The sequence below is a fragment of the Budorcas taxicolor genome, chromosome X (assembly GCF_023091745.1).
Source record: "Budorcas taxicolor isolate Tak-1 chromosome X, Takin1.1, whole genome shotgun sequence".
Lineage (NCBI taxonomy): Eukaryota > Metazoa > Chordata > Mammalia > Artiodactyla > Bovidae > Budorcas > Budorcas taxicolor.
In genome coordinates, this window is record NC_068935.1 from 102,487,295 (window position 1) to 102,513,155 (window position 25,861).

General features: G+C 41.8%; 1 protein-coding gene and 1 non-coding gene across 2 annotated transcripts in view; both read left to right on the top strand.

Annotated features, from left to right (window-relative positions):
* CASK (calcium/calmodulin dependent serine protein kinase) overlaps positions 1-25,561 on the top strand; it is a 377,556-nt gene extending 351,995 nt beyond the window's left edge. Inside the window, exons 22-27 of the mRNA XM_052662816.1 lie at positions 2,309-2,424; positions 9,031-9,111; positions 9,213-9,293; positions 13,802-14,004; positions 21,645-21,728; positions 25,226-25,561. Coding sequence (XP_052518776.1) covers positions 2,309-2,424; positions 9,031-9,111; positions 9,213-9,293; positions 13,802-14,004; positions 21,645-21,728; positions 25,226-25,402 — 742 coding nt within the window. The 3' untranslated portion in view covers positions 25,403-25,561. The remainder of the gene's footprint in view (positions 1-2,308; positions 2,425-9,030; positions 9,112-9,212; positions 9,294-13,801; positions 14,005-21,644; positions 21,729-25,225) is intronic.
* Positions 16,989-17,061, top strand: TRNAG-UCC (transfer RNA glycine (anticodon UCC)). Its single transcript has one exon. It is a non-coding gene; the product is annotated as a tRNA-Gly (tRNA).
* Positions 25,562-25,861: the final 300 nt, after the last annotated feature.

Genomic DNA, 25,861 nt, shown 5'->3' on the forward strand with positions numbered 1-25,861 from the left:
TGCACAGAACTGGAAATAGTCAAGATGCTCTTCTAGAAGAATAGAGAGAGAGGACTTGCCTCAATGATACCAAGACTTACTATAAAGCTTTGGTAGTTAAGATAATAAGGTATAGGCTTAGAGATGCTCAAATAGGCCAACTGAAGAGACCCCCTAAACACTCTCATACATAGTCACTAGTGAGGAATGAATAGACTTTTCCATAAGTTATGCTGGGATGATTGGGTATCCATTGAGGGGGGTCAGGAAATGAGAGAAATTGACCCCTAACTTCATACCATATACAAAAACCAGCCCTGGTGTATTAAAAACCAAAACATGAAAGACAAAATTATAAACTCTTGAGAAGGTAATACTGGAGAATATCTTTAGGGACAAGGAAGGATTTCCTTAAAAAGATACAAAAATATTTCCCATAAATGAAAATATTGCTAGATTTGACTAAAAACTAATAAGTTGTCTTTATCAAGTACTATAAAAAGATTAGAAAGGCAAGCCACAGAGTGGAAGAAGATACCTGCATCATATATAACTAACAAAAGTATAATATTCAGGCCATATAAAGACTTCCTACAAATCAATGAGGAAAAGACAACTGGCTTAGAAAGTAGTCTTTGAACAGGCACTTAACCAAAGAAGAAATCCAATAGCCAATAAGCATATGAAAGGGTGCTCGGTCTCATTAATGATCAGTGAAATACAAAAACAGTGTTATTTCACTGCTTATCCACCATGATGGATAAAATTACAGACTGATAACACCGAGTAATGACATGGGAGTGGAACAATAGGAACTCTGCACTGCTAGTGGGAGAATAACAAGGCAGTACAACTTCCTTAGAAAACAACTCACTATTTCAATGGCATTCTATGGCATTCTGATAGTGTTTTTGAATTCTCCTTATATGTGGTTCACTCAGGGACCCCCACATTGGCCCACAAGCAAAGTCATTAAGTAAGCAAAACCTTCTGTGGCAATATCCTGAAAGATAAGTACTTGCTTAGACTGAACCTAAGAGAGCAACTTATTAACAACATTTATGCATATGTTACCAATGTTGAATGCTGTAATCATGTAGAACAAAATTATGATTTTTCTGAATGTAATCCTAACTGAGTTCAATCATAGTTTTTTTCCCTACCTAGAATCTCCATGTTGTAATAGTAGTACCATTTATTAGGCAACTACTGTGCCTGCTACTGTGATAGAGGTATTATTTACATTTTTTGTTAAAGTTGTTTCCAACAGTCATCCAAGAGATAGAAAGATTAACTGAATTAATATATGTAAATTTCCTAGAAAAACTCCTAACACGAAATTGATAAAAGCTAATAATTGAGAGAGCAAGGATTCAAATCAGACTTGTCTCAACTCAAAATCCCACACTCATTGCACTGTATTTCATGACTATATGTTTACTTCTCTTCTGTGTCATCAGTTATATGTAAAATGTCCAAGTGACAACGTTATTTTGTTAGAAACCTGCGTTTTTTAAACATTTCTAGGATTCTAGATTAAGGAACTTACCAAAACAATGTACCGCCTAAGAGCATGGGCTCTGGTGCCAAACTGTCCTCATTCTCCTACTTATTTAGCTGTTTGATTGGGACAAATTAGGGGCTTCCCAGGTGATGCAGTGGTAAAGAATCTGCCTGACAATGCAGGAGACGCAAGAGATGTGGGTTCAATCCTTTGGGTCAGGAAGATCCCCTAGAGTAGGAAAATGGCAACCTAGTCCAGTATTCTTGCCTGGAGAATCCCACGAACAGAGGAGCCTGATAGGCTACAGCCCATGGGGTTGCAAAGAGTTGGACACAACTGAGCACACACACAGGACAAATTAATTAACCTCTCAGTCCTTTGATCCCCTCATCTGTAAAACAGACATAATTTCACATGTCGCTAGAAAGATTAAATGAATTAATATATGTAAATTTTCCAGAAAAGTACCTAACACTAAATTGATAAAAGCTAATAATTGAGAGAGCCAGGATTCAAATCAGACTTGTCTCAACTCAAAATCCCACACTCATTGCACTGTATTTCATGACTATTATGTTTACTTCTCTTCTGTGTCTTCAGTTACATGTATATGTTCAAGTGATAGAATGTTATTTTGTTAGAAACCTGCATTTTTAAAAAAACATTTCTAGGAAATTTTCAAGGAACAAACCTTTACTGAATAATTTGAAGCATTTCTGAGGAGTTTGTTCATGCAATTCATTCTTCAAATGACTGGTTTTTCTCTCTTATCAGCATAAAACTATACATTTGTGGGTTTTTTTTCCCCCTTTCTTTGTGTGCTAGGCGAGTCGCTTGCATTGCCATGGAGAAGACCAAACAGGAGCAGCAGGCCAGCTGCACTTGGTTTGGCAAGAAAAAGAAGCAGTACAAAGATAAATATTTGGCAAAGCACAATGCAGGTAGGGAAAAGTACGACTTATTAAGATGGGTTAAACATCTCAAAGACCAAAGTAGATGTCACACCTCAATTCTGTCTTCAGAGTTCTCTATCCAAAAATGTCACCACATGAGATCTTTCATCAGCTTACAAAACTTTTAAGAAACCCCTCCCTTCAATTATTATGTTGCTTATATTTGCCAAATATTTTACAGAGCTCTACTTTATAGGAAGAAAATGCTATTTGGAAACAGAACTCTCTGGAACTCAGAGAACCCAGTACATAAAGTCCTGCCCTGAGAAATGAGGGATTGAGGGCTCCTGGATTCTTGCCTCTTGCTGAGATTGGTTTTGAGCAAATACCCTCACCCCTGGCTCCTCTCTGGCCCTAAGATATAGCCCTGTGACACATTCCTAAGGGCAAATGTGCACTCTTAACAGAGCTGTGATTGATTTGAAAGAGCACAAATGGCGTTGGTTCCTGTCACTAGTCTTCTTCCTTCGCGGTACTTCCTAGCTCCTAAAAGACCAAGAACGTTATCTTGGCCTGCCCTTCATGGTATATTTGTCTGTTTTGAAGCTTGCATTCAACTTAAGTCAAAATAGTCACTCATTTGCTAAGAACTGACATGAATACAAAAAAGCCATGCTCTGTCAATGCAGTAAAATTCCCAGAAGACTCACAGGATGTAACTTAAGTTAAAGAAACTGCATGATGGTATAGAGTGGGATTTGCTTACTTTTAATACCTTCTTAATATGACTCCTTTTATAAGGAACTTTTTCTGAGGAATTGCAAGCCCCAACATGGGCATTAGGCTAGTTCCCAAGGTTTCAGAAATAACTCAAACATCAAATATATGGCAAAAGAAAAAAAATCAAGTGAATGCAATCATGCATACCCAATTTGATGGTATAATATTTCTGACAAATATGAAATGCTTTTCCCTCTGTAGAATGTTTTATTAGCATTTACCAGGAAAAAATATTTTGAAACTCTGAATGATTCATTTCTTGATCTGAGAGTAAAAGTAAACACTTTGAAGTACTGTTTAATGTGGAATGAATGTGAGTGACCACATGGCTTAATTTTAAATGGTTCAGTTAAATAAGGAATGTTTCCCATCATATTTTTATTCCAATAAAATGGATCATCTCTGATTAAGCACCACTATAGAAGACTGGTCTAATAATGGCATTTTTGTTTTATAAAGGGAAGAAATATTTAAAGTAGATTAGTTAAATATAAGTAGTTAAAACTAATTGTAAATGCTTGAGTAATACTATTTGAATAAATTCACTGTAGTATCAGCAGAATGTTGTTTAACACAAAATCTCAGTGGTTATTGCCAAGTCTCCATAATCACCTTGATTTCCATCAGCTTCTAACAGGTTCAAAAGGTCTGTTGATATGACATATATATGTATCACCTTGTAATTTTTACATAGATGGCATTAAAATTAATTTAAACCTAGAAAAACAAAGAAATGGCCAATGAGGCTGTTAATCCATCCTTAGCTTTTTATACTGTCCTGATAGAGGGCATGTAGACATGAGTATTCAGTTTGCCAGTACTCTTTAATTCAAGTGTGAGGAAAAATAAGAAGTCAGTTGAAAAACTAGAATCTCTAAATTCTGACAAAGAATCCATTGAACAGTTCACTTAAGAATTTTACCAGAGAACCAGTATCCCATCTGGTGGTCAATCCACTTTGACCACCAGGGCACCACTGATCTTCCATTGTTCCCGTTCTCTCTGATTCGTCATAGGTGGTACTTGGTGAGCCTGCAAACACACCTGTAAGCTTAATAGCCAGCCGGGGCTAGGACCAGGAGTTAGCACACCTGAGTAACCATTCAACTCAAGCAAATCAAAATTGCCTCAAAATGAAGAAATTGGGTTTTAGTCACTCAAGGGTATCTTTGCCAATTCTAAAGTTCAGTGGATCTCAGGTTATTTCATCACTGGGCCTGACAAATGGGTATCATTTAATGAAGCCAAGTACTCAGTCACTGTCCCTTAGCTGAGGGTTTAGCTCTGGTAAACGTTGCCCATTATATAGAAGGCTTTATCACCCCTGATAGAGAAGGCAGGAACCTCATAGAGATGGAATAGAGATGCTTCTTCTCTGTCGTCTTTTAACACAACTCTCCTATCCAAAACCATGGATGTATCTAAGATCTTGTAAACTTAAAATTAAGAGGAGTAGCAAAGACCACCACCACTTTTTGTCCTGTAGCATATTCCTAAGCAGTGGTCTTCCTCATCAAGTCCTTTCTGCCACTTCTCTTCAGCTTTCTTCCCCATCACAAACCAATTCTTGCCTTTTGTTAATCATAAAGACCAGAAGAACCATTTGCTTATTACCTTGACTTTATAAGAGATGAAACTGTCAGGAAGGAAAGTCAAGTATTTTATCAGCTGTTCTGCTTTTAGCTATGATGAAAGTTTACCCTAATACATGGTGTTGTTGACATAAAGAATTGCTCTAAAAGAGAGAAACACATACTGTTTCTCTCTTTCAATGGGAAAGCAAATGCTTTGAGTACTTTGAAATATCATATTTTTAAATACCAAGAACTAGACAAATGGGTTCATAGGCCACAAATCAAACTATATTCCTGAAAGGAGTTTTCTGTTTTATTCAAGAGTTGATTGTAAAATACAGTAGGGGATCTTCCTATAGTCCTCAGTAAAGTAAAATAAGGGCCATTGGGATTAACATATACACACTACTACATATAAAATAGGTAACCGACAAGGACCTACTGTATAGCACAGGGAACTTAATATTTTGTAATAACCTATAAGGGGAAATAATATAAAAAAAGAATATATATATAAACTGAATCACTTTGCTACAGCCTGAAACTAAAACATTGTTAGTCAGCTATACTTCAATTAAAAAAAGAAATGCAACTGATTTTTATACATTGAAAAATAATTTTTTAAAAATAAGGGCCATATTTTTTTTCCTTTCTTTGAGAATTCTGCAACTATTGATAGCAGGATCCAAACCTCATCATTATATTCCGAAGTTGTTTATATTTGTAGTAAAAATGAAAGACGAGAACTTTATTAAGACCTAGAACTGATGAAAATGATAAAATACTAGAATTAATTATTTCCATTTCTGTTACCTGGAAATTCCACATGTCTGGTTAAAGCATAATTCTATTCAAACTGTTGCCTACTTCTCACTTTATATAGTGGGAGTCTATCAGCTGAATGTGACCCATAAACAAATATTGTTTTTTCCATACACACCTAGTGTTTAAAATAATCATCTGAAAATCAAATATTTAACATAAAATTTGGGTTTCTACTTTTCCTTGAAGGAACGGAGTGTGATAACATGGGGCCCACTTCCTCCCTTAGCAACTCTAGGCTGTTGAGGTCCCTCTTGGATGGACACTCATTCTATAGGATCCATTGTCTCCATGGCTCCATGCTTGCACGTGACCCATTCACTCAAACAAATTAGCTGCCTGGCCACTGCAGGCATTTGTGTGTGCACTCAGCCCCAGTGTTACCTGTGTGAAATTTCTCACCTAAGTGGAGGTTTAGTATTTGAAGATACTATGTGGCTTTTCCTACTAAGACAAGGAATAAATGTTAAATTTTTTTTTATGGAAAAAGATTCTACTGGAGAATAGTTACCTAAATACTTACAGGTGTCTTGAATATTGAATAGTTTGCAGAGAAGTCAGGACGATGTGCCAGACTGTATTTCTGAAGCCTTGGGAATAGATTTGATTATGTTTGAGTTTTACAGCAAATACATTTTCTGTAACACATAAAAAAATTTTTGTCACAAATTTGACACAAAAAGCATTGTCGTGCTTCTAGAAGAACTATACTCTTTGAGGCATTGAGATTCCTCAGCCCTAGGACTTCCAAAATCAGTGTTAGATCAAGTTATTAATACAAACTTTTTTCTTAAAGTCTTCATTAATTCATTTTTTTTAATGGTAAAGCCCAGAGCAGTGGTATTTAAATATCCTGAGAAACCCCATTTATATATACAAATATAAACAAATCTATAGAGGATTTCTACAATACCATTCATAGGTGTGTTTAAATTATGCTTAGTACCACAAATTAGTACTGTTGAATTTAAAAAGCTATTACTTTTGTTTTCTTTAATACTGAGAACTCTAAAGACAACTGAAAGTGGCCCTGTTGACAGTTTTTTTTAATAGTAAAAGTAATAGGTACACGTGATTAGAAAAGACACAAAATGAAAAGCAAAAGACTTCCACACCTACACTCCCTGAAAAAGGTTTCTTGTAATGATTTCCAGATAAAATTTGTATGCATTTGCTAGTATATAAAACCCACTGACTTATATATAAGGGTATTATTGGATTTTTTATTAAAATGAGTTTGTTTCTTAATGTGATTTATTTGCCTTGTGTTTAGAATATTGCATGGTAAAGTTTCTTTTGTGCATATTATACTTTTATTTTACTAATATATTAAAAGCCATATTTCAATGACCCCTGTACATTTTTCATGCTGTCTTACTCCCAATGGCCTCTGTGCATGTAAGTAACCTGTTGAGTGACTGTGCCTCTTTGTTTTTGACGATTTCCTCTCATCAAGTCCCTTTCTTCTAATCAGCAAACAGCTTAAAACCTTTAAAAGTTCAGTCTCTAAGTGTTCTCCTTATATTCCTTGTATGTCATATTTGAAAATATCCTCTTTTATTGTTTCTCCATCCTGTGGCCATGTGATGATTTTTCATTTAGACCAGAGTAACCTCTTCATGCTACTCATTTATAGTTAAGATATTGATGTGTAACATATCTGTTCATTTGTTTGTCATATTGATTGTTAATATCTAACTCATTCTTATGTGGTTGAAAAAAGATGACTTAATTCAGTAAGATTGAATAGAATCTATAGAGAGAAAGAGATGTATATACCATTCGGAAAAATAAGTGTCAACATCTTGCTCTTTTGTGAGATGCTTGATTATTTCTAGATACTCAAATATATCAGCTTGTTGATGGACCTCTTTCATATGCATACTTTTCTTGATGGACATAGCACTCAGAGGGCAACAGGTATAAAGAGCAATGCCGTCTGCTCTCCTGCTTTTATTTTTACAACTCTTCGTCACCATTACCACTGCAGCATGACTAGCTAGCTCTGCCGTGCAGAGAACCTCCTGTTCATTTCGATTTTGTGAATCTGCCATTCTAAACACAGAAAGCATTTTGTGGTTTTTAGCTGTTGCTAGAGAAATATGCTTTAAAGTCTTTTAGTCAACCTTTATGCAATCAAGTTATCAAAAGAAAACAAATGCACAAATACCCATTAACATGCACTAACCCTTATTTTTAACATATTGTATTTCTTTTTTAAGATTTTGGGAATGATACTTCTATTTGTTTCTGATCTTTTGCATTCCAGAGTATCCTATTTTGCATTTTAAGGTTGTTTGCTACTAGGAAAATCATAAATGTTAAGGACTGAGCTGATATTCAAAAGCATTTGGCCATATTTCAGGGAGTAGATGCTTCTCTTAATGATTGACTGAAGCATTGTAGATTCCTCTATTACACCATGGAATCAGTTTCATGGAATTTATTGCAACCCCTCTAAAATCCAGACCTTATTCAATATTATTTAAAAAAAAAAAAAAAAGAAATTTCAGTGTGTGCCTGACAACATTTGGGTAATACCACATAGAAAAAAATATTACGGGAACACAGATACATGATTTTAACCTTCTTGTGAGAATTTTCAAATGTGTGTGAGAATCGGACTATCTTAAACTTCAACAGGAACAGTCATCCTCTTGGGAAAGTTTTTGTAATAGTTTTATTAAGAATCAGGTTCAAAAAAAGCTTTTAAAGCTTTTCTTCTCAGTTCAGACTGCTTCATGCTTCTTCCGGTTCTATCCATCCCAACTTACCATACACAGGCTGACAAAGTTAGGGGTCCAGTGAAGCATATTCCCCTACTTACACACCCAAGACTTTCCATTGAATGGATAGCTAGCTGGGTTACAATAAAACCTGTGAGATGCTCATTTCAAAGTTTATGAAATCATACTTACAGAACCTGACTTTGACAAAATCTAGCATGCTACCTTCAGCAACTCTGCTGAAAGAAAGAACCGTCAAGTTAAAGACCAGCTGTCCATGCATCTCTCATCCATCCCTAGAAATAATCTAGCTGGCCTCTTGGTTAATTCTAATTGCATTCATGCTATATTCATGTTGGTCACTGTCTGGAGACTTTTTCTTTTTAGTATTGCTGATTTTTTATAATTGCAAAAATATGAACAGCATGTGGTTTGGAATGAACTCATACAATTTGTTGGATACTGCATGAAAAGATATGCAGTATCTTTTACAATTGGACTTATATGCATGTGCCCAACATGTCTTTGGATGCCCCTGGTTCTAAAGTGCATTTTCATGGGCGTAAAAGTGAAATCTTCTCCCAAAAGGTTATATGACTTAAATTACATATGAGCTATATATCATAAGTTGGATTCATATTTCTTAAGACATGGATTTACTATAATTTTGGTTTTGCCAGTAAAATTATAATTTATATACATGAACTATTCCTTCTGTAAATTTATATTCCTTCTAAATCTTTGCATTTTAGTGTTTGATCAATTAGATCTTGTTACATATGAAGAAGTAGTAAAACTGCCAGCATTCAAAAGGAAAACACTAGTCCTATTAGGTAAGTTTGACTATATAAGTTGCTTTCTTATTTTCATCTTCAAAACATTTTACAATTATTATTAACAATTATCAATTTTAACTTTTTAAAAAATGACATAGGTGCACATGGTGTTGGGAGAAGACACATAAAGAACACCCTCATCACAAAGCACCCAGACCGGTTTGCATACCCTATTCCACGTAAGCAATTAAGTATATTTTTCCTAGTATTTTTCTAATCTTGTAATTTACATATTTTTCTGATAACATAAGTAAGAACTGTTGATTATAGGAAATTTGGAAAATCCAGAAAAGAACAAAGAAGAAAATGAGTTAACAGTTAATCCCAACCCCACCCCACCCCCAATAGTTGTTTAGTCACTCAGTCAAGTCCGACTCTTTGTGAACCCATGGTGTAGCCTGCCAGACTCCTCTGTCCATGGGATTTCCCAGGCATTTGGAGTGGGTTGGAGTGGGTTGCCATTTCCTCATCAGGGGATCTTCCTGACCCAGGAATTGAACCTGAAGTCTCCTGCATTGACAGTAGGGTTCTTTACCACTGAGCCACCAGGGAAGTCCCACCACCACCCCCCAAATAATAGTGCCATCAGTATTTTATTGAATATCCTTCCAGACTTCTCTTAGTGCAAACACATCATGTGTATGTGTGTGTTATCACTGTTACAGTTTAACAAAATTGTGCTCGTCCAATCTGTTCGTAAACTAATTTTTCCAACAGTATGTCATAAATGTTACCCAGATGAATTATTTTTCAGAAACATAGGTTTTAATGATAGTATAGTTTTCTTTGATACAACAATATTTTCCTTCAGTTCAGTTCAGTTCAGTCACTCAGTCGTGTCCGACTCTTTGCGACCCCATGAATCGCAGCACGCCAGGCCTCCCTGTCCTACACCATCTCCCGGAGTTCACTCAGACTCACGTCCATCAAGTCCGTGATGCCATCCAGCCATCTCATCCTGGGTCTTCCCCTTCTCCTCCTGCCCCCAATCTCTCCCAGCATCAGAGTCTTTTCCAATGAGTCAACTCTTCGCATGAGGTGGTCAAAGTACTGGAGTTTCAGCTTTAGCATCATTCCTTCCAAAGAAATCCCAAGGTTGATCTCCTTCAGAATGGACTGGTTGGATCTCCTTGCAGTCCAAGGGACCCTCAAGAGTCTTCTCCAACACCACAGTTCAAACGCATCAATTCTTCGGCACTCAGCCTTCTTCACAGTCCAACTCTCACATCCATACCTGACCACAGGAAAAACCATAGCCTTAACTAGACGGACCTTAGTCAGCAAAGTAATGTCTCTGCTTTTGAATATACTATCTAGGTTGGTCATAACTTTTCTTACAAGGAGTAAGCGTCTTTTAATTTCATGGCTGCAATCACCATCTGCAGTGATTTTGGAGCCCCCCAAAATAAAGTCTGACACTGTTTCCCCATCTATTTCCCATGAAGTGATGGGACCAGATGCCATGATCTTCGTTTTCTGAATGTTGAGCTTTAAGCCAACTTTTTCACTCTCCTCTTTCACTTTCATCAAGAGGCTTTTTAGCTCCTCTTCACTTTCTGCCATAAGGGTGGTGTCATCTGCATATCTGAGGTGATTGATATTTCTCCCAGCAATCTTGATTCCAGCTTGTGTTTCTTCCAGTCCAGCGTTTCTCGTGATGTACTCTGCATAGAAGTTAAATAAGCAGGGGGACAATATACAGCCTTGACACACTCCTTTTCCTATTTGGAACCAGTCTGTTGTTCCATGTCCAGTTCTAACTGTTGCTTCCTGACCTGCATACAGATTTCTCAGGAGGCAAGTCAGGTGGTCTGGGATTCCCATCTCTTTCAGAATTTTCCACAGTTTATTGTGATCCACACAGTCAAAGGCTTTGGCATAGTCAATAAAGCAGAAATAGATGTTTTTCTGGAGCTCTCTGGCTTTTTCCATGATCCAGCGGATGTTGGCAATTTGATCTCTGGTTCCTCTGCCTTTTCTAAAACCAGCTTGAACATCAGGGAGTTCACGGTTCATGTATTGCTGAAGCCTGGCTTGGAGAATTTTGAGCATTACTTTACAAGCATGTGAGATGAGTGCAATTGTGCGGTAGTTTGAGCATTCTTTGGCATTGCCTTTCTTTGGGATTGGAATGAAAACTGGCCTTTTCCAGTCCTGTGGCCACTGCTGAGTTTTCCAAACTTGTTGGCATATTGAGTGCAGCACTTTCACAGCATCATCTTTCAGGATTTGAAACAGCTCCACTGGAATTCCATCACCTCCACTAGCTTTGTTCGTAGTGATGCTTTCTAAGGCCCACTTGACTTCACATTCCAAGATGTCTGGCTCTAGATTAGTGATCACATCATCATGATTATCTGGGTTGTGAAGATCTTTTTTGTACAGTTCTTCCGTGTATTCTTGCCACCTCTTCTTAATAGCTTCTGCTTCTGTTAGGTCCAGACCATTTCTGTCCTTTATTGAGCCCACAGTACCTAAATTGTTGACTTTTATCACTTTTAAAACACAATGGGCTATCCACTGCTTATTGTAAAGAATTTGAAATCTATAATATTTTTATTCTCCTGATTTTCTCTATCTTATCTTTAATCTCATGTCCTCTTTGCTTCCTCAATTACAAAATGAAGTAATTCCAGGAAGATGAAGAGGATTTGCAGTCATGTGAAGTACTTAGCAGATACTGGATAGATAATAGCCACCTTACTACTCTCACTTTATTATTATTGTTGTTGTTGTTGTTATTATTACTATTTCAAAGTTTAAAATTTGAATCCCAAAAGCTTTCTCACAGTTAGAGCTTTGTTCAGAGTGGGAAGAGCTAAAGGAGAATGCGTGATGATTGACTCCATCCTGCAGCACCTTCCAATGCCATGTCAACACCACTGACTTTTCTCTACACCACAGAGAGTTGTGAGGGTTCATCAGACCACTCTCATCCCAGAACCCTATCTGATTTACTCAAAAAAAAAAAAAAAGAAAGAAAAGAAATTAACCAAATATTCTTTCAGTTGGTACCACTTGAGTTTTCTAGTAAAATACTTCCAAATATTATTTCAATTCTCCTTATGTCTAGACCATGAGTATAGCAAGCTTAGGTAACCTTTCTTCTTGATCACATAAGCAATTGAAATTCTATGTTATTAAATAGCCAATAAACTAGCTTGGTTTTAAAGCGTGCTTTGCTGACCCTAATCATGTCTCCTTGCCATAATATTTGACCGTGGGTGTGTATATAGCACATAATCCAGCGTCAGTGTAGTACACTGTTTCTTCAGTTTTGTGTGTGCCTGGAGAAAGGGTTCTTCTTTAAACATCCACATTCGATGTCCATGAGCACTTGGGAGTTGTATAGTCTAGTTGCAGCAGGAGATGGGGAACTCCCCCTGGGTTTGGACTCATGTACAATGAAGAGTTGCATAAATTTGTCCCTGCTGAAAAAAGCAAAGAAGCAAAGGAGAAAGAAAACTAAACCTGTTGTTTCTGGCTTATCTAGAAAAACATTTCCTAAAGTGCATTTTGGAGAATGCTGGTCCTGTTAGTATCCCACAGAAGTAGGACTTATGGGCAGATATTTTAGTAAACAATGACTCAGGTCAGGGGTCAGCAGACCTTTTCTGTAAAGGACTAGACAGCAAATATTTGAGATTTTGAAGGCCATGTGGTCTCTGACACAACTACTCAACTCCGCCATTGTGGCTTGAAAGCAATATGTAAACAAATGAGCATGGCTGTGTTCCAATAAAACTTTATTCACATGAACAGACAGCAGGCCATGTTTGGCCCACAAGCCATAGTTTGCCAATTCCTGGTTTAGGTCTTTCCTAACTATTATGGCCATGTCTGGCTAAGGTCATTATGTTTCCAGTATCCCTTTAGCTGTATTCTAATAGTCTCCTTGTACATGATGCTGTAAACCAGCACTAATCAATAGAATGTTCTCCCGTGAGAGCATTCTATATCTGTCCTGTCCAATACAGTAGCCACTAGCCACATGTGGGTACTAAATCTCTGAAATGTGGCTAGTAAGACTGAGGAACTGAATTTTTAACTTTTAAAATTTTCATTTACTTAAATAACCATTTGGGGTTTTCCATTGTTTAATTCTCCTTTTTCCTTCTCTGAAGACCTAACTGCATTAAAGCATACAGTAAGTTAAGTTAATCCTGGATCATTTAGTGTCTTGCCCCTGTCATTACCCTTGAAGGGATGAAATAGATCTCATCTAGACATGGAAAGGTTCACCAAACCAAACAACTAACCAACTACTGTGTTCTGATGTCACATGAACAAATAGGACTTCTAGAACTGATTTCTACAAAGCTACTGGGGGTGGGAATAGAGCATGACATATGCTACAGGATCCATGGCTTTTAAGAGAGAATGAGTTTGGGTAGGTCCACTGGGGGCTCCTCTCGTGGCTCAGCTGGTAAAGAATCTGCCTGCAATGCAGGAGACCTGGGTTCAATCCCTGGGTTGGGAAGATCCCCTGGAGAAAGGATAGGATATCCACTCCAGTATTCTTGCCTGGAGAATCCCAATGGACAGAGGAGCCTGACGGGCTACAGTCTATGGGGTCACAAAGAGTCGGACGTGACTGAGCAACTAAGCACAGCATAGCACAGGTCCATTGGGAGTACTGGCTCCTATGCTCAGCCTCTTAAACCTCTTTTGACCTGTGACTTTGCAGATACAACCAGACCTCCAAAGAAAGATGAAGAAAATGGAAAGAATTATTACTTTGTATCTCATGACCAAATGATGCAAGACATCTCTAATAACGAGTACCTGGAGTACGGCAGCCACGAGGATGCAATGTACGGGACAAAACTGGAGACCATCCGCAAGATCCACGAGCAAGGTCTGATTGCGATACTGGACGTGGAGCCTCAGGTAATGCCCGGCCACCCCTGGCACGTCGTCATCCTGCCTGCATGCTAAGCTCAGGTTCTGAAATCAAAAAGTGCCATCAGAACATCATGGGTCACATAATAATCTAATAGCAAGCTGCAGGGAAGTATCGGCAATGAAGGCACCATGAGTTAACCACCCAAAATGCAAACTAATCGTTGTGCTCAGAGCGCACACAGTGTATCTAAGAAAGAGAAACTGTTCTCTTATGAGATTCATTATACTCAGGTGCTCACTAAGGCACCTGATCAGGTCTGTGCCTGCCAGAAACCCTCCAGTAATCTGACTCAGGATGAGACTCTGGCACTTGGTTAAACACCGCAGCCACCTTTCCTCTCTTGGTACAGCTCACACTAGACCATCAGAGCCTCTGCCAGCATCTTAGGTTAATCACCAGCAAGAAATTCTGACCCTGGGCCCTGGATCTGATGTGCAGCCCTAGCTTTATGAGTGCAAGCACGAGCAAGCCCCAGGTTATGCCAGGTGGAGCAGGGGTACAGACCCGTGGTGGTTCTCAGCCTCCTCCACCTCTTTACTGAGGGACAGTGCCTGACCCTGAGCTTAAACTTGAAGGCATATCGAGAACCTGGAGAGGGCTCAGAGAGCTGGACTCAGAGACGATTAGATCTGCAGATGCATCCTGTGCTGGAAGAAATTGAAATTATTAAACTTGAAAAGGAAAAAGCACAAGGCCTTACATCAAAAATGCTCACAAGCTATTTTTCATCTGAGGACAAACTAACAAGTGGGACTCAAAGCCTAGTAGGAAGGATTTGGGAGTTGTAGACACCCGGGCAGGTTACAGGAGAGGCTTGTGGGTGCCCATGTGACTCTGCGGCCTGCCGTTTCTACAACTGACCTGTACAGAAAATCCCTTATCACTTATAAATAGAATCACTATACCACCTGCTGAAATGGTAGACCAGCTCTCCTCCAGCAGGCTTTGTTTCACCAGAAGGCTTACTTGGCTACCCCGGGGCAGGGAAGATCCCTGGTCAAGGGCCACTGTGTGAGACTTGGGCCCCTAACCATCCCCAAAGAGAGAATGGAACCAGCTTAACCAGGATTTATGTGACCTGGGGCCTGGCGGCTCAGTTACTTGGCCCCAAGATCCTAACCTCAGGGCCAGGGGGTTCAGCCATTTCCATGTCGCAGCACCTGATGGGGTTCTTGAACTTGGAATCTGTTTAAGGGGCTGGGGAGGAAAGCAACAGTAGGGTGAACGCTATACAGTGTACTTAACAATGAACTTGGACCTTTAGAGAACTAAATATATGATGTGTAATGTAGATTGATTTTTGTTTAACTACTGATCCCTCCTTACTAGGGATTGGAAAAATCTTCTGGCCAGGGGTGGCTAGAGGCAAAGTCTCAATCCTGGTCCTGGTCTTCGACACCCTGTCCTTGGGTTCCACACTGGTCTTCACCTGAACGTCGTTTTCTGCTGGTAGTAATGTCTCTAGCAGTATGCTGGCTGCAGGGCTCCTCAGACCCCTCCGCGTTACCTCAGCCCACGTTCCAGGGCTTTCTGCCTCACCTGCTGCCGCTGTCGCCACCGCTGTTGCTGTCGCTGCTACCGCTGCTCCCCTCCTGGCGCCCAGCTTTCCTGTGCCCTCGCCCCTGCCCAGCCCTGCACTGCTCTGCACTGCTGAGCGGGAGACACTTGTCTCGGCCTTACCAGGATGCCCACGTGCGGCACTGGGCACCAGAGCAACCTGTGGCCTGACCTGGGCATCTTCCTTGTTCCCTGTCTGCTGGCGGGGCTCACCGCTTTCTTCTCTCCTGCCTCCTTTGTCCCCCTCCTCTCAGAACTGGGGTCCCTCGGGAGAGATAGGGCCCTGGGCTTGGGGATCATGCAGATCCCGCTTCCCTCATCAGTCTGGTTGACCGCTCTGGTCCCAGGCACCGTGACCATCACATCCAGTGGTCCAGCCACAGGTGCCCAGAGCCTGCACCACCTGGGCTTCGCCCTCAGGCTTCTCTCCCTTCAGCCCACTCGCCCCCACGGCTAGACAGGGCCTGCACCCTGCCTTCAGGATGCCCGTGGCCATGACCAACTTGCTGTCAGGCAGAGCCCCATTGCTTCGGGGAGTCTCTCTCCTTAAGACGTTTTCTCCATGCCCTTTTCCCACCCTGGCCGACTGATTACCCACTCCCTTGTGTGTCATGGACAGTTGGACTCAACCAGCCTGTATTAACTGCTTAGTATGTTCTAAGCATTCTGCCAGGAGCTAAGAATACAAATAAGGCAAGCTGGTAAGGATGAAACTCCTTCCTCAGTGTTCATCAAAAACCATCTATAATGAGAGAAGTGCCAGGTGGCATTTTTACGACTCTCTCCCTTCAGCCACAGCTGACACCCTAGAAAGCCCACACTGGTGTTCAGCTCATTGTCTGTGCCATATTAACTGACTTTAGACAGTTCAGGCCAAACTGAACACATGTCTAATAATAATACTGTATAAGATGCTACAGTTCTACTTTAATCCCAAAGGACCATGGTAAAGACTAGACAAAAATGAGTTACCTGACTTCTCTTAAAATAATAGGAATAGATTATGTTCCTCTACATTTGCCAAGCAATTAGTTCTTCCACCTAATCCTTGTAACCAGAGATCGAGACATCGGTATCCACTTCTGTAGATGAAGAAATCAAGGCTTAACCTATCACTTGAACAGTCTTGGTTTGAATTCGAGTTGTTTTTTTAAACAGAAAATCCCAGCCTCCTTTCACTGTAGCATCCTAGAAAAGTTAACCCTGATTAATCCTTAAGCTGGTGCACCTTGTATATAGGAGTACAATTTAAATCTTTAACATTTAGAAAAATCTTTAAGGAAGTTAAACCTGAGGAAAGCTGTAGAGCTGATTTCTCATGGAAATAAAGCCATGGCTCAGAAAATAATCTATGTCCCTAATGTCAGAACTCTCATAGCTCCAATGTGTAGTCAAGACAGTTTTAGGAACTTCCCTGGTGGTCCAGTGGTTAAGACTCTGCACTTCCACTGCAGGGGGCACAGGTTTGATCCCTGGTCAGGGAACTAAGAAATCCCACATGCCACATGATGTAACCAAAAACGGGGGGGGGGGGGGGGTTTTGGGGTTTTTTTTTTTAGATTTTAATTATATTCTGATTTGGCCATTTGCTGCATTGAAGAGTTGCCAGTAACAGAATTGCTGTGGCTTTGCTTTTGCCCACAGGGGGAAACATTGTCATCAAGGAGGATGTACTTATTAGGGATCTGGGCTTAGAAACAAGAGCCAGGTTCTGAACTAGGAGCTGTTATGTGAAGCCAGTTTCTGGGGTCATTGTGTTCTTGTTAAGCCCTTAGATCTTTCTCCAAAATGACTGCGATGCTTGCCCTGAAGTACTTTTTAATTTTGCAAAAAACAGATAAGTCTTGTGTGTGTGTGTGTGTGTGGTTATCTGGGTCATTAAGATCTTTTTTTTAATTTTTTTTTTTTAATATGGAACAATCTTATGGACTCTGTGGGAGAGGGCGAGGGTGGGATGATTTGGGAGAGTGGCATTGAAACATGTATAATATCATATGTGAAACGAATCACCAGTCCAGGTTAGATGCAAAAACCAGTTGAGTCTTAAAGATAGCTGCTTCTTAGATATTTGGTCAAATGAGTTTTTATTCCTTGAGGGTAGTAACCTGAGATTAATTATTGGCCACAGATGAGCCATTAAATCAACTCATCTGCAAAAGAGAAAGAGTTAGCTTTAAATGTTAAATTAATGCTTCATTGCCTGTCTGAATCCAACATATTTTCAGTGGTCTTTCTAGACTCTGCCTTCTTGGGGATTCAGAAAGAGCTATTTGCCTATGAATATTAACAAATCTATGTCTCATCTTAAAAGTCAAAAAGGAAGACGGTTTAGAGATCATCTTAAAGCCACCTATTAATGGCCTGATGGAGGGGGATCCTGGTGAAGCAATACCATTTCCTGCTCCTGAACTTCAGGCAAGCTAAGACTGTGCCGGAAAATGGCACCCACTTGAGAGCCATAAGTAGAGCAGAGTCTGGGGACAGAGGCCTTCAAGAACAACAGAGGATGTGCATGGTGACTGCTGAAGGTAGGAGGGAGACTAGCCAAGGTCTCAGTCAGGATTCGAGGCATCTTACCATTTTTGAAACTATAGTAATATAGGAGAGAAAGTCAAAGCCATGAGCAGAAGGAGGATGCAAATATACTAACCACAGAGGCTACTGTAGTTACTGTGATAAACATGAAATGAGGCTCGCAACTTCCTGGCAGCCAGGACAAAAAGGAGAATGTCATGAATCACATAATTCTCATCTAGTGGAAAGTATGTTGGCTTTTTCCTTGGAGTTAACTGCTAATGGAATATATCACCTGATTCTTAGACGAAAGAGGCAGTTGGTGGTGTGGTGACTACAGTCTGCATTGACGGCCTCATGCAGTAGGTGCTGAATGACCTTCCCGTCTTCATGGTTAAAGACGAAGGGTGTGAATGTCTTGTGGTGGTAGTGCTCAGTTGCTCAATCGTGTTCCAGTCTTTGTGACCCTATGGACTGTAGCCCGCCAGGCTCCTCTGTCCATGGGGTTCTCCAGGCAAGAATACTGGAGTGGGTTGCCGTTCCCTTCTCCAGGGGATCTTCCTGACCCAGGGATCGAACCCACGTCTCCTGTGTTGGCAGGCAGATCTTTACCACTGCGCCACCTGGGAAGCCTGTGAATGCTGCATAGAGCAGGGTAATCCACAGGCAGATAACAGTTGCTGAGTTTTCTGGTGTGGTAATAGGATAACAGACTAGAACTGAAAATACTCCATTAGGTGGCTTTTAGGCTGTGGTCATCGAGTGGAGAAAAGTCCGTTTCACACCAGGGGCGGTATTCTCAACTTCATCCGAGGGTTATGGCTCGTGGACATCTATCTGGCACCTCAGGGATGGGAGCAAGGGTAGGGACTATGCCTTAGTTTGTCCCCATCCAAGTTGCCCAGAAGGTGACTCTGGGTGGGTGTGGAGTGACCAGGAAAACTTATGTCTCAACTGACCCTGGAGTCACTTGATTCATGAGCATAGGAAGGATAGGAAAAAGGCCCCCCAATATTAATGATAGAAAGGCCCATTCTAAGCGCAGATCCCTGTTAAGCTCCATTGAGCTATATATGGACTTCTTCATGGTATTTATACCTTGCGAAAATCTTCTGTCACAAAAGGCTTTGCAAAGAAATGCCAATTACCTCAAAAAAAAAAAATGAACATATGCAGGTTTGAAGAGGTTTCTCCCACGGGGAATCTGAGCCTGTGACTTTCACAATTAAGGCACTTTTTTTTTGACAGCACTTTGATGGCAGGCAAAATAATGTGCCACACTCCCTTACCCCACAAGGAGAAACTGTAACTAAAATTCAGAAACATAATCCTAGAGAAAGTGAGCCTTGCACTGAACAGGAAAGTCAAAACCTTGAGCAACCAGTTTGCCTCTTCCATGCCTTGATATTCATAAAGGCTGAAGAGAGTCGCTTGAGGCATGAAAACACAATGCCCTCTAATCAAACCTGCCTCAAAAGGCAAAACAGACTTTGTATGAATTGTATGTACTACTTTTACGTCTTTGCTTGATCAAAAGACAATTTCTGCCAGATGCCATTTGGGGCAGGAGGGCAACCACTGAATGATACAGCCCTGCCCTCAAGAAGCTTAGCTGGCGGCATCCAGACACTTGCATTTCCAAGTGTGGAAATAAGTGTGGGTGTGTCAGGAGCACACCAGAGGGACGCCTGTCTCCACTCAGAGCTCACAAAGGATTTGCAGAAGAACGAACACTCAGCCAAGCAACAAGGAGAGTGGGGAAGGGGGGCCAAGGGATGGAGTGAGTATCCAGGCAGAGGGAGCAGGAAGAGAAAGGCTGACCCTTTGTGGAACTGAAAGCAGTTCAGCAAGGCCTGTCCACAGAGGGGGACAGAAAGGTGAGCGTGGACCAGGCCACATTTCATCCCAAGGCCAAGAAGGAGGTCTCGCAAGGTGTGGAGTGGAGGGGTGATATGAGGGAATTTGTAGTTCCCAAAGATCATTCTAGTGGCAGGGCTTAGTAGGGTTGTGCCATGCCATACTAAGTCACTTCGGTTGTGTCCAACTCTGCGACCCCATGGACTGCAGCCTGCCAGGCTTCTCTGTCCATGGGATTCTCCAGGCAACAATACTGGAGTGCGTTGCCATGCCCTCCTCTAGGGGACCTTCCCGACCCAAGGATCTAACTCGCATCTCTTGCATTGGCAGGCGGGTTCTTTACCACTAGCGCCACCTGGGAAGTCCCATTAGAACAATCACTCTGTGTGCTGAAGGCTCACTCTGACCAAGACCAAGATCACATGGCTAGTAAGGAGCTCTGTGCACGCATGCTCAGTCGTGGCCAACTCTTGGCAACCCCAGGGACTGTAGCCCGCCAGGCTCCTCTGTCCATGGGATTCTCCAGGCAAGAATACTGGAGTGGGTTGCCATGTCCTTCTCCAGGGGACCTTCCCGACCCAGGGACTGAACCGACGTCTCTTGTGTCTCCTGCATTGGCAGGCGGATTCTTTACCACTGAGCCACCTGGGAATTGGAAAGCAGTCCAAACTGCTACTACAGCAAACCAGGCACTGGGGGTGGGGATGGGGGAGTAGGGATAGGGCAACACAAACAACTGGAAGGCTGTTTAGAAAGCAAACTGTGGCTAACAGAATAGACATGTTAGATTCTTAAATAAAGGACAGCAAGATATTTACCCCTGATGCATACGAACTAGTTACATGTCAGTCACTTGTGAATTGTGTGCCTATGTTGGACTTTGTTGCAGGGTGGGGGTGTAACCCCTTGCTTGGGGTCAGGGGAGAGCCCTGTCCTCAGAGAGGAAGGGCAGAAGCACCAACCCCTGACCAGAATCAACTCCCACAGCATCAAGTGCAGACTTTGCAGTATCTCTGTGCACACTAGTAGCTTGCAGTTAGAGGTTTTGGATGCCTCAGAACAGAACTGAAAGGGGCCTCAGAGGTGCCTCTCCCTTGAACACAGGTATTATCACAGGCCTGCAAATTACTCACAGTCACACGGCTTCTAGAGTAGCTCCAGGCTCCGTCTCTACATGGGGTCTCCCTTCCCTGTAGAGTCCCAGAGTAGAGGCGGGTGGCCTCCCCTGGGACAGCTCAGAAGGCCTGTGTCGCTGTGAACACAGTCACAGTGGTCAGGACTTGCTCTCCCTGTGAGCAATTTGCAGTGTGGCTTGGTGGGCTCTAGACGAGTTCTGAGCCAGCCTGCTCACCCCCATCTACCCCAAAATGCACTTCCTAAAAACTGAACTTACCAGGTTTGAATGAACAGTAACCAAACATAATCAGTATTCACTTTTCTGCAGAAAAATAATTCAGATCGATTCATGAGATTCCTAAGAAAAATGTCCAGTTTGTCAGCTTTTATTTTCCAACGGCTTCTGTCCACCCCTTGGACAAAAAGAAGCCATATAAGTTATTTATAATGTTGGTAAATTTAATAATATCTGGCCAAAAATTTGAATCAAGGGCTTTTCCAGTTGTATCATTTTCTATGGGCTTGTTTGAACACTGCATCAGTTATTTCTAAGTCTCAGTTTTCCTCTTTGTTTACACAGGCACTGAAGGTCCTGAGAACAGCGGAGTTTGCTCCTTTTGTTGTTTTTATTGCCGCACCGACTATCACTCCGGGTTTGAACGAGGTAAGAATTACTCAGTTTGTCCTCTACTCAGCAGTCCGCTGAGTAAGGATGCCTTTGTGTTGCTCATTCACGGCCAAAGCCCCATCTCATTAAGACAACTAAGTGAAGCTCTGCTTTGTCCCCCATGCCAGCCATTAAGATTTCCAGAGATCAAGGTCCTCGTTCAGAAGGAGGAATTACACCCCACAGAGAAGTATGGTTTTTCCAAGATCAGAGTCATTAGGCAAATTCAAGCTTGAGTGTCCAGTGCAGTCAGCCTTCTCCATAGGCCTACTCCCGCCCTGTGAGGCTGCCTCCCTGATCACAGCTGTACTGACAGAGCTCGGGGCCAAAGATGGCTTTGCCTGAGGACAACCATAAAGCATCCACTGCCTTGGCTGATCTGCCCAGGCTCCCCTGAGCAGCCTCCAGTGCAGAACCCAGGCAGGATCTCTACCTGGGCCCCTGGAGACTCCCAAACCTGGAAATGAGCTCAGTCCCCTCTCAGGCCTACTCAAGTCAGCAGCCACCATGGAGATGGTGCCTGTGAGGCTCGGCAGTAGCATCTAGAACCAAGCTGGCTCACATAGCCTGCTACTGCCAGGCTGATGAGAAGGTAGTTATGGCATGTCCAGTAAATATATTGCTGCTGTCAGGTCATTCATATGAGGAAACTCTCTACAAAGTTAATACTGAAGACCATCCCTTCCACAGGGTCTAGAACCCACCAGAATGTTCTTGGCACTGTCTAGTTAACAGTGACCTAGACTCACCCAAGTCTATGACAGTAAAATCAAAGCTTGGAGATTTTCACCTTAAGGAAAAAAATTGAATATCCAGGCAAGAATACTAGAGTGGGTTGCCATTTCCTTTTCCAGGGGATCTTCCCGACCTAGGGATCAAACCCGCATCTCCTGCATGGCAGGCAGATTCTTTCCCATCTGAGCCACCAGGGAAGTCATCTAGATTTAAAGAAGATTAAATATCTTGATTTCTGTGTCACTCATATTTTCAGTCATTTTTAGATGTTTCATTTGCAAAAGATGTATTCCTTGGTAAAGTCTACTTTTCCGTCTTATATAATACACAAACATGTTTGAAACTCCATGTTGTGGTTAGCTCTTATCCTTTGGTTACCATGTATTTTTCTTGAATTACCATCTTTGCTTTGTTTTTGTTTTTGCCTTTTTTCCTGCCCTTTTACTAATTTTCCATAGCTGCCAAAATGGTGCAGAAAATTGCCTGTAAGTACCAGCTAGGAGGTGATAAAATACAGCCTTGTTTCCTTTCATAGATTTAGAATGTAGACACTTTGTTCCCACAAATCCTTGCTTTTGCTGTTAGAATAAAGGCATTTTGTTTTCACTGAGTTAAACCCTGCTCATGTTAAGTCAAGCCTGCAAACAAGCTGTTGTAGAGGAAGAAACTGACAAATATAACTTCATCTTATAAGATCGTTAAGAGGGAACTTTAAGGGGGGCGGAGAACTACATTAAAAATGTGATGCTCTCTGTCATAAATTTTCTTGAATGTTTTCATCAGCCCAGCTTTCTGAACAAATTATAAGCCCTGTTAGTGGATCTTAAAGCCCAGGACTTTATGTTAGCCCAGGACTACTGTATATTCCAGTAGAATCCCCTAGCCCGGAGCATGACATGGTAGGAATTGCTCCTTCTCATACTGGTAGGAAGCACTCTTGTCTTTGGATGAGTGCATGTTTCCTAAAATGGGGCTTTTGTGTTGTGTTTCTTGTCGAGCCACAGTGAAAATATTATGCTTTTTAAGTGCAAGCAGAAAGTGTGTTGATATGACCTTAGAAGGTAATGATTAACTGAGGTCTTACCTACGCTGAAGTAGTTAATACCTAACGTTGAAAGCATGCCACATCCTGCTTTGACATTCTGGTAGATGACAAAACAGGTTAGGACACTCTCATTTCAGAGTGTCCCTAGCAGGACACTCTGAAAGATTCATTTCCCAGCTTGTCTGGTGTCTGTCATCCCCACTGCAGTGCTGTGATGGAATCGAGTGTTACTATCTTACCTCGAATCCCCTTGTCAAAGGGTTGCACCACACACCAAGGTTCCCCCAGGAAGAGTCTCTTATAAACAGGTGGGCCTCAGGGAAAAGAAGAGGGGTCCTAAGCCTGCAGTGAGTGCCAACAGCTCCCAAATGATGGCACCACACCTTTCAGAGATGGGTCTCTGTCATCGTGGGCCCCATTTCCTAGTAGACTTCCAGTTTAACACTCCTCACGTCCTATCACAGCCGGTGGTAACCAGCCAAGTGCTTGCTCTTTTGGTAAGGGTTATTAAGCACTTACTATGTATAAGGCACAATGCCAAGTGCTGGGTACAGCAGGGCAAGTTTGTGCTGTAGCTGGGGAGAGAGATACTAATCAAACAAACAAGCATTGAATTGTATCTATTGATGGATATATATTTCAGAGTCCACCCAACAGCTCACCTACCTAATCAGTTAATTTGACTTACAGAGAATCCTGGTTTCAATCTTGAACTTCCCCATTAAAAGCTCAGTATAACCAGATCTGCTCCATGGAGATGCAGAGGCAGACTTTCTGGTGGCCCTTAAGAGACCCTCATCTTCAAAGAGCTGCCATCCTGAGGCTTTCTGGGGCTCACGGCAGAAGTTTAGGGAAAGTCTTTACTGCAGCAAAGAGTTGAGTAGCTGCTTCTCCTTCAGAGCTTTTTCCATAAGAGATATGAGGACCTACAAACAGTGATATTTGGCCATTTCCAACACAGACTACCTTGAAGGGATTCATCGGGTGTCAGTTGCTTTTGTATCTGGGATATGGCCTCATTTCATCCGTTACTGGTAACATCCGAAAAGCTTTTGCCTCTGGCATATCCACTGCTAGTGAGTGAAGGCAATGCATTATATATGTAATTGAATTCCAGGAACATGGCAGAAAAATTCAACTTCATTTGTTGTCCAGAGGCAGGGGCTTCTTGGGGCAAACACAGCTGGGCTCCGGGGCTCAGTGCAAGCGAGAGCAGAGGACCAAGGAAAGGGGATGCAGGGCTCTGACCTCACCCCCGCCCCCAAAGCCCCCTCCACTCTGCCAAACAGGAGAGTGGTTCGAGATGAGGCAGGCCTGGGTCAGGGGGATGAGCACAGAACAGCTCGACTCCGATAGTCAGCCTCAGCTGACTCCAGACAGGCACAGTTCAGCCAGAGCAGGGTCGCGTGTTTGCTGAGGAGTGTCGTGTCCTGGTCCATCCAGGGTGGCACAGAGGCCCTGTTGCACGGTGAGCAGTCACGGTTGTAAGCCATCGTTCTGTGCCCCTGCCATCCTGGGGGCCGTCGTCTCCTCTGTCACGAAGCGGCCTCGGCCTCACACTCAGATATGTCCCATCACAGGTGGGCCTCGACTGTTTCTGACACCGAGACAGACAGAAATGTAGCCCGAGAAAACCATCTTGGTTGACTTCTCTCTCATCTTTGCTTCTCCCTCCTCCCTTGCCCACCCCTTCCTCCATCCCCTCACCATTTAGGATGAATCTCTTCAGCGTCTGCAGAAGGAGTCTGACATCTTACAGAGAACATACGCACACTACTTCGATCTCACAATTATCAACAATGAAATCGACGAGACAATCAGACATTTGGAGGAAGCCGTGGAGCACGTGTGCACAGCCCCGCAGTGGGTCCCCGTCTCCTGGGTCTATTAGGCCCCCCTCCCCCAGATATCTGCCGCATAACTGGGAGCCACCTCATACATGGAAAAGCCTCTTTGTTATCGGCCTTGTGTCAGCAGGTCGTGGTCCCTAGAGACTACCTAGTTGTAGTGTGACCTACATTTATAATTATTGTCATGTCCGAATAGATAGGAGGAGAAAAACAATTACACACTAATTTAAAGAGACAGTATCTTTTTTAATCAGTTCTCCTAAACTTTAATAAAATGTATCTTTAAATGTATGTATTATTCAATCCTTTGGAATGTTATATTTTTGGAAATCATAGCTTTTTATTTCCAAGGCCCCTAAAAACTGCACAAAATAGATGCTGCTTTCTATAATCTATTTTAATAATAATAAACAATGATTCTGTTACCTTGACTGGGGTTGGAACACTACATTCTTTTTAGAGTCTGATTTTATGGATTGGAATATCTTTCTTTCCTTTAT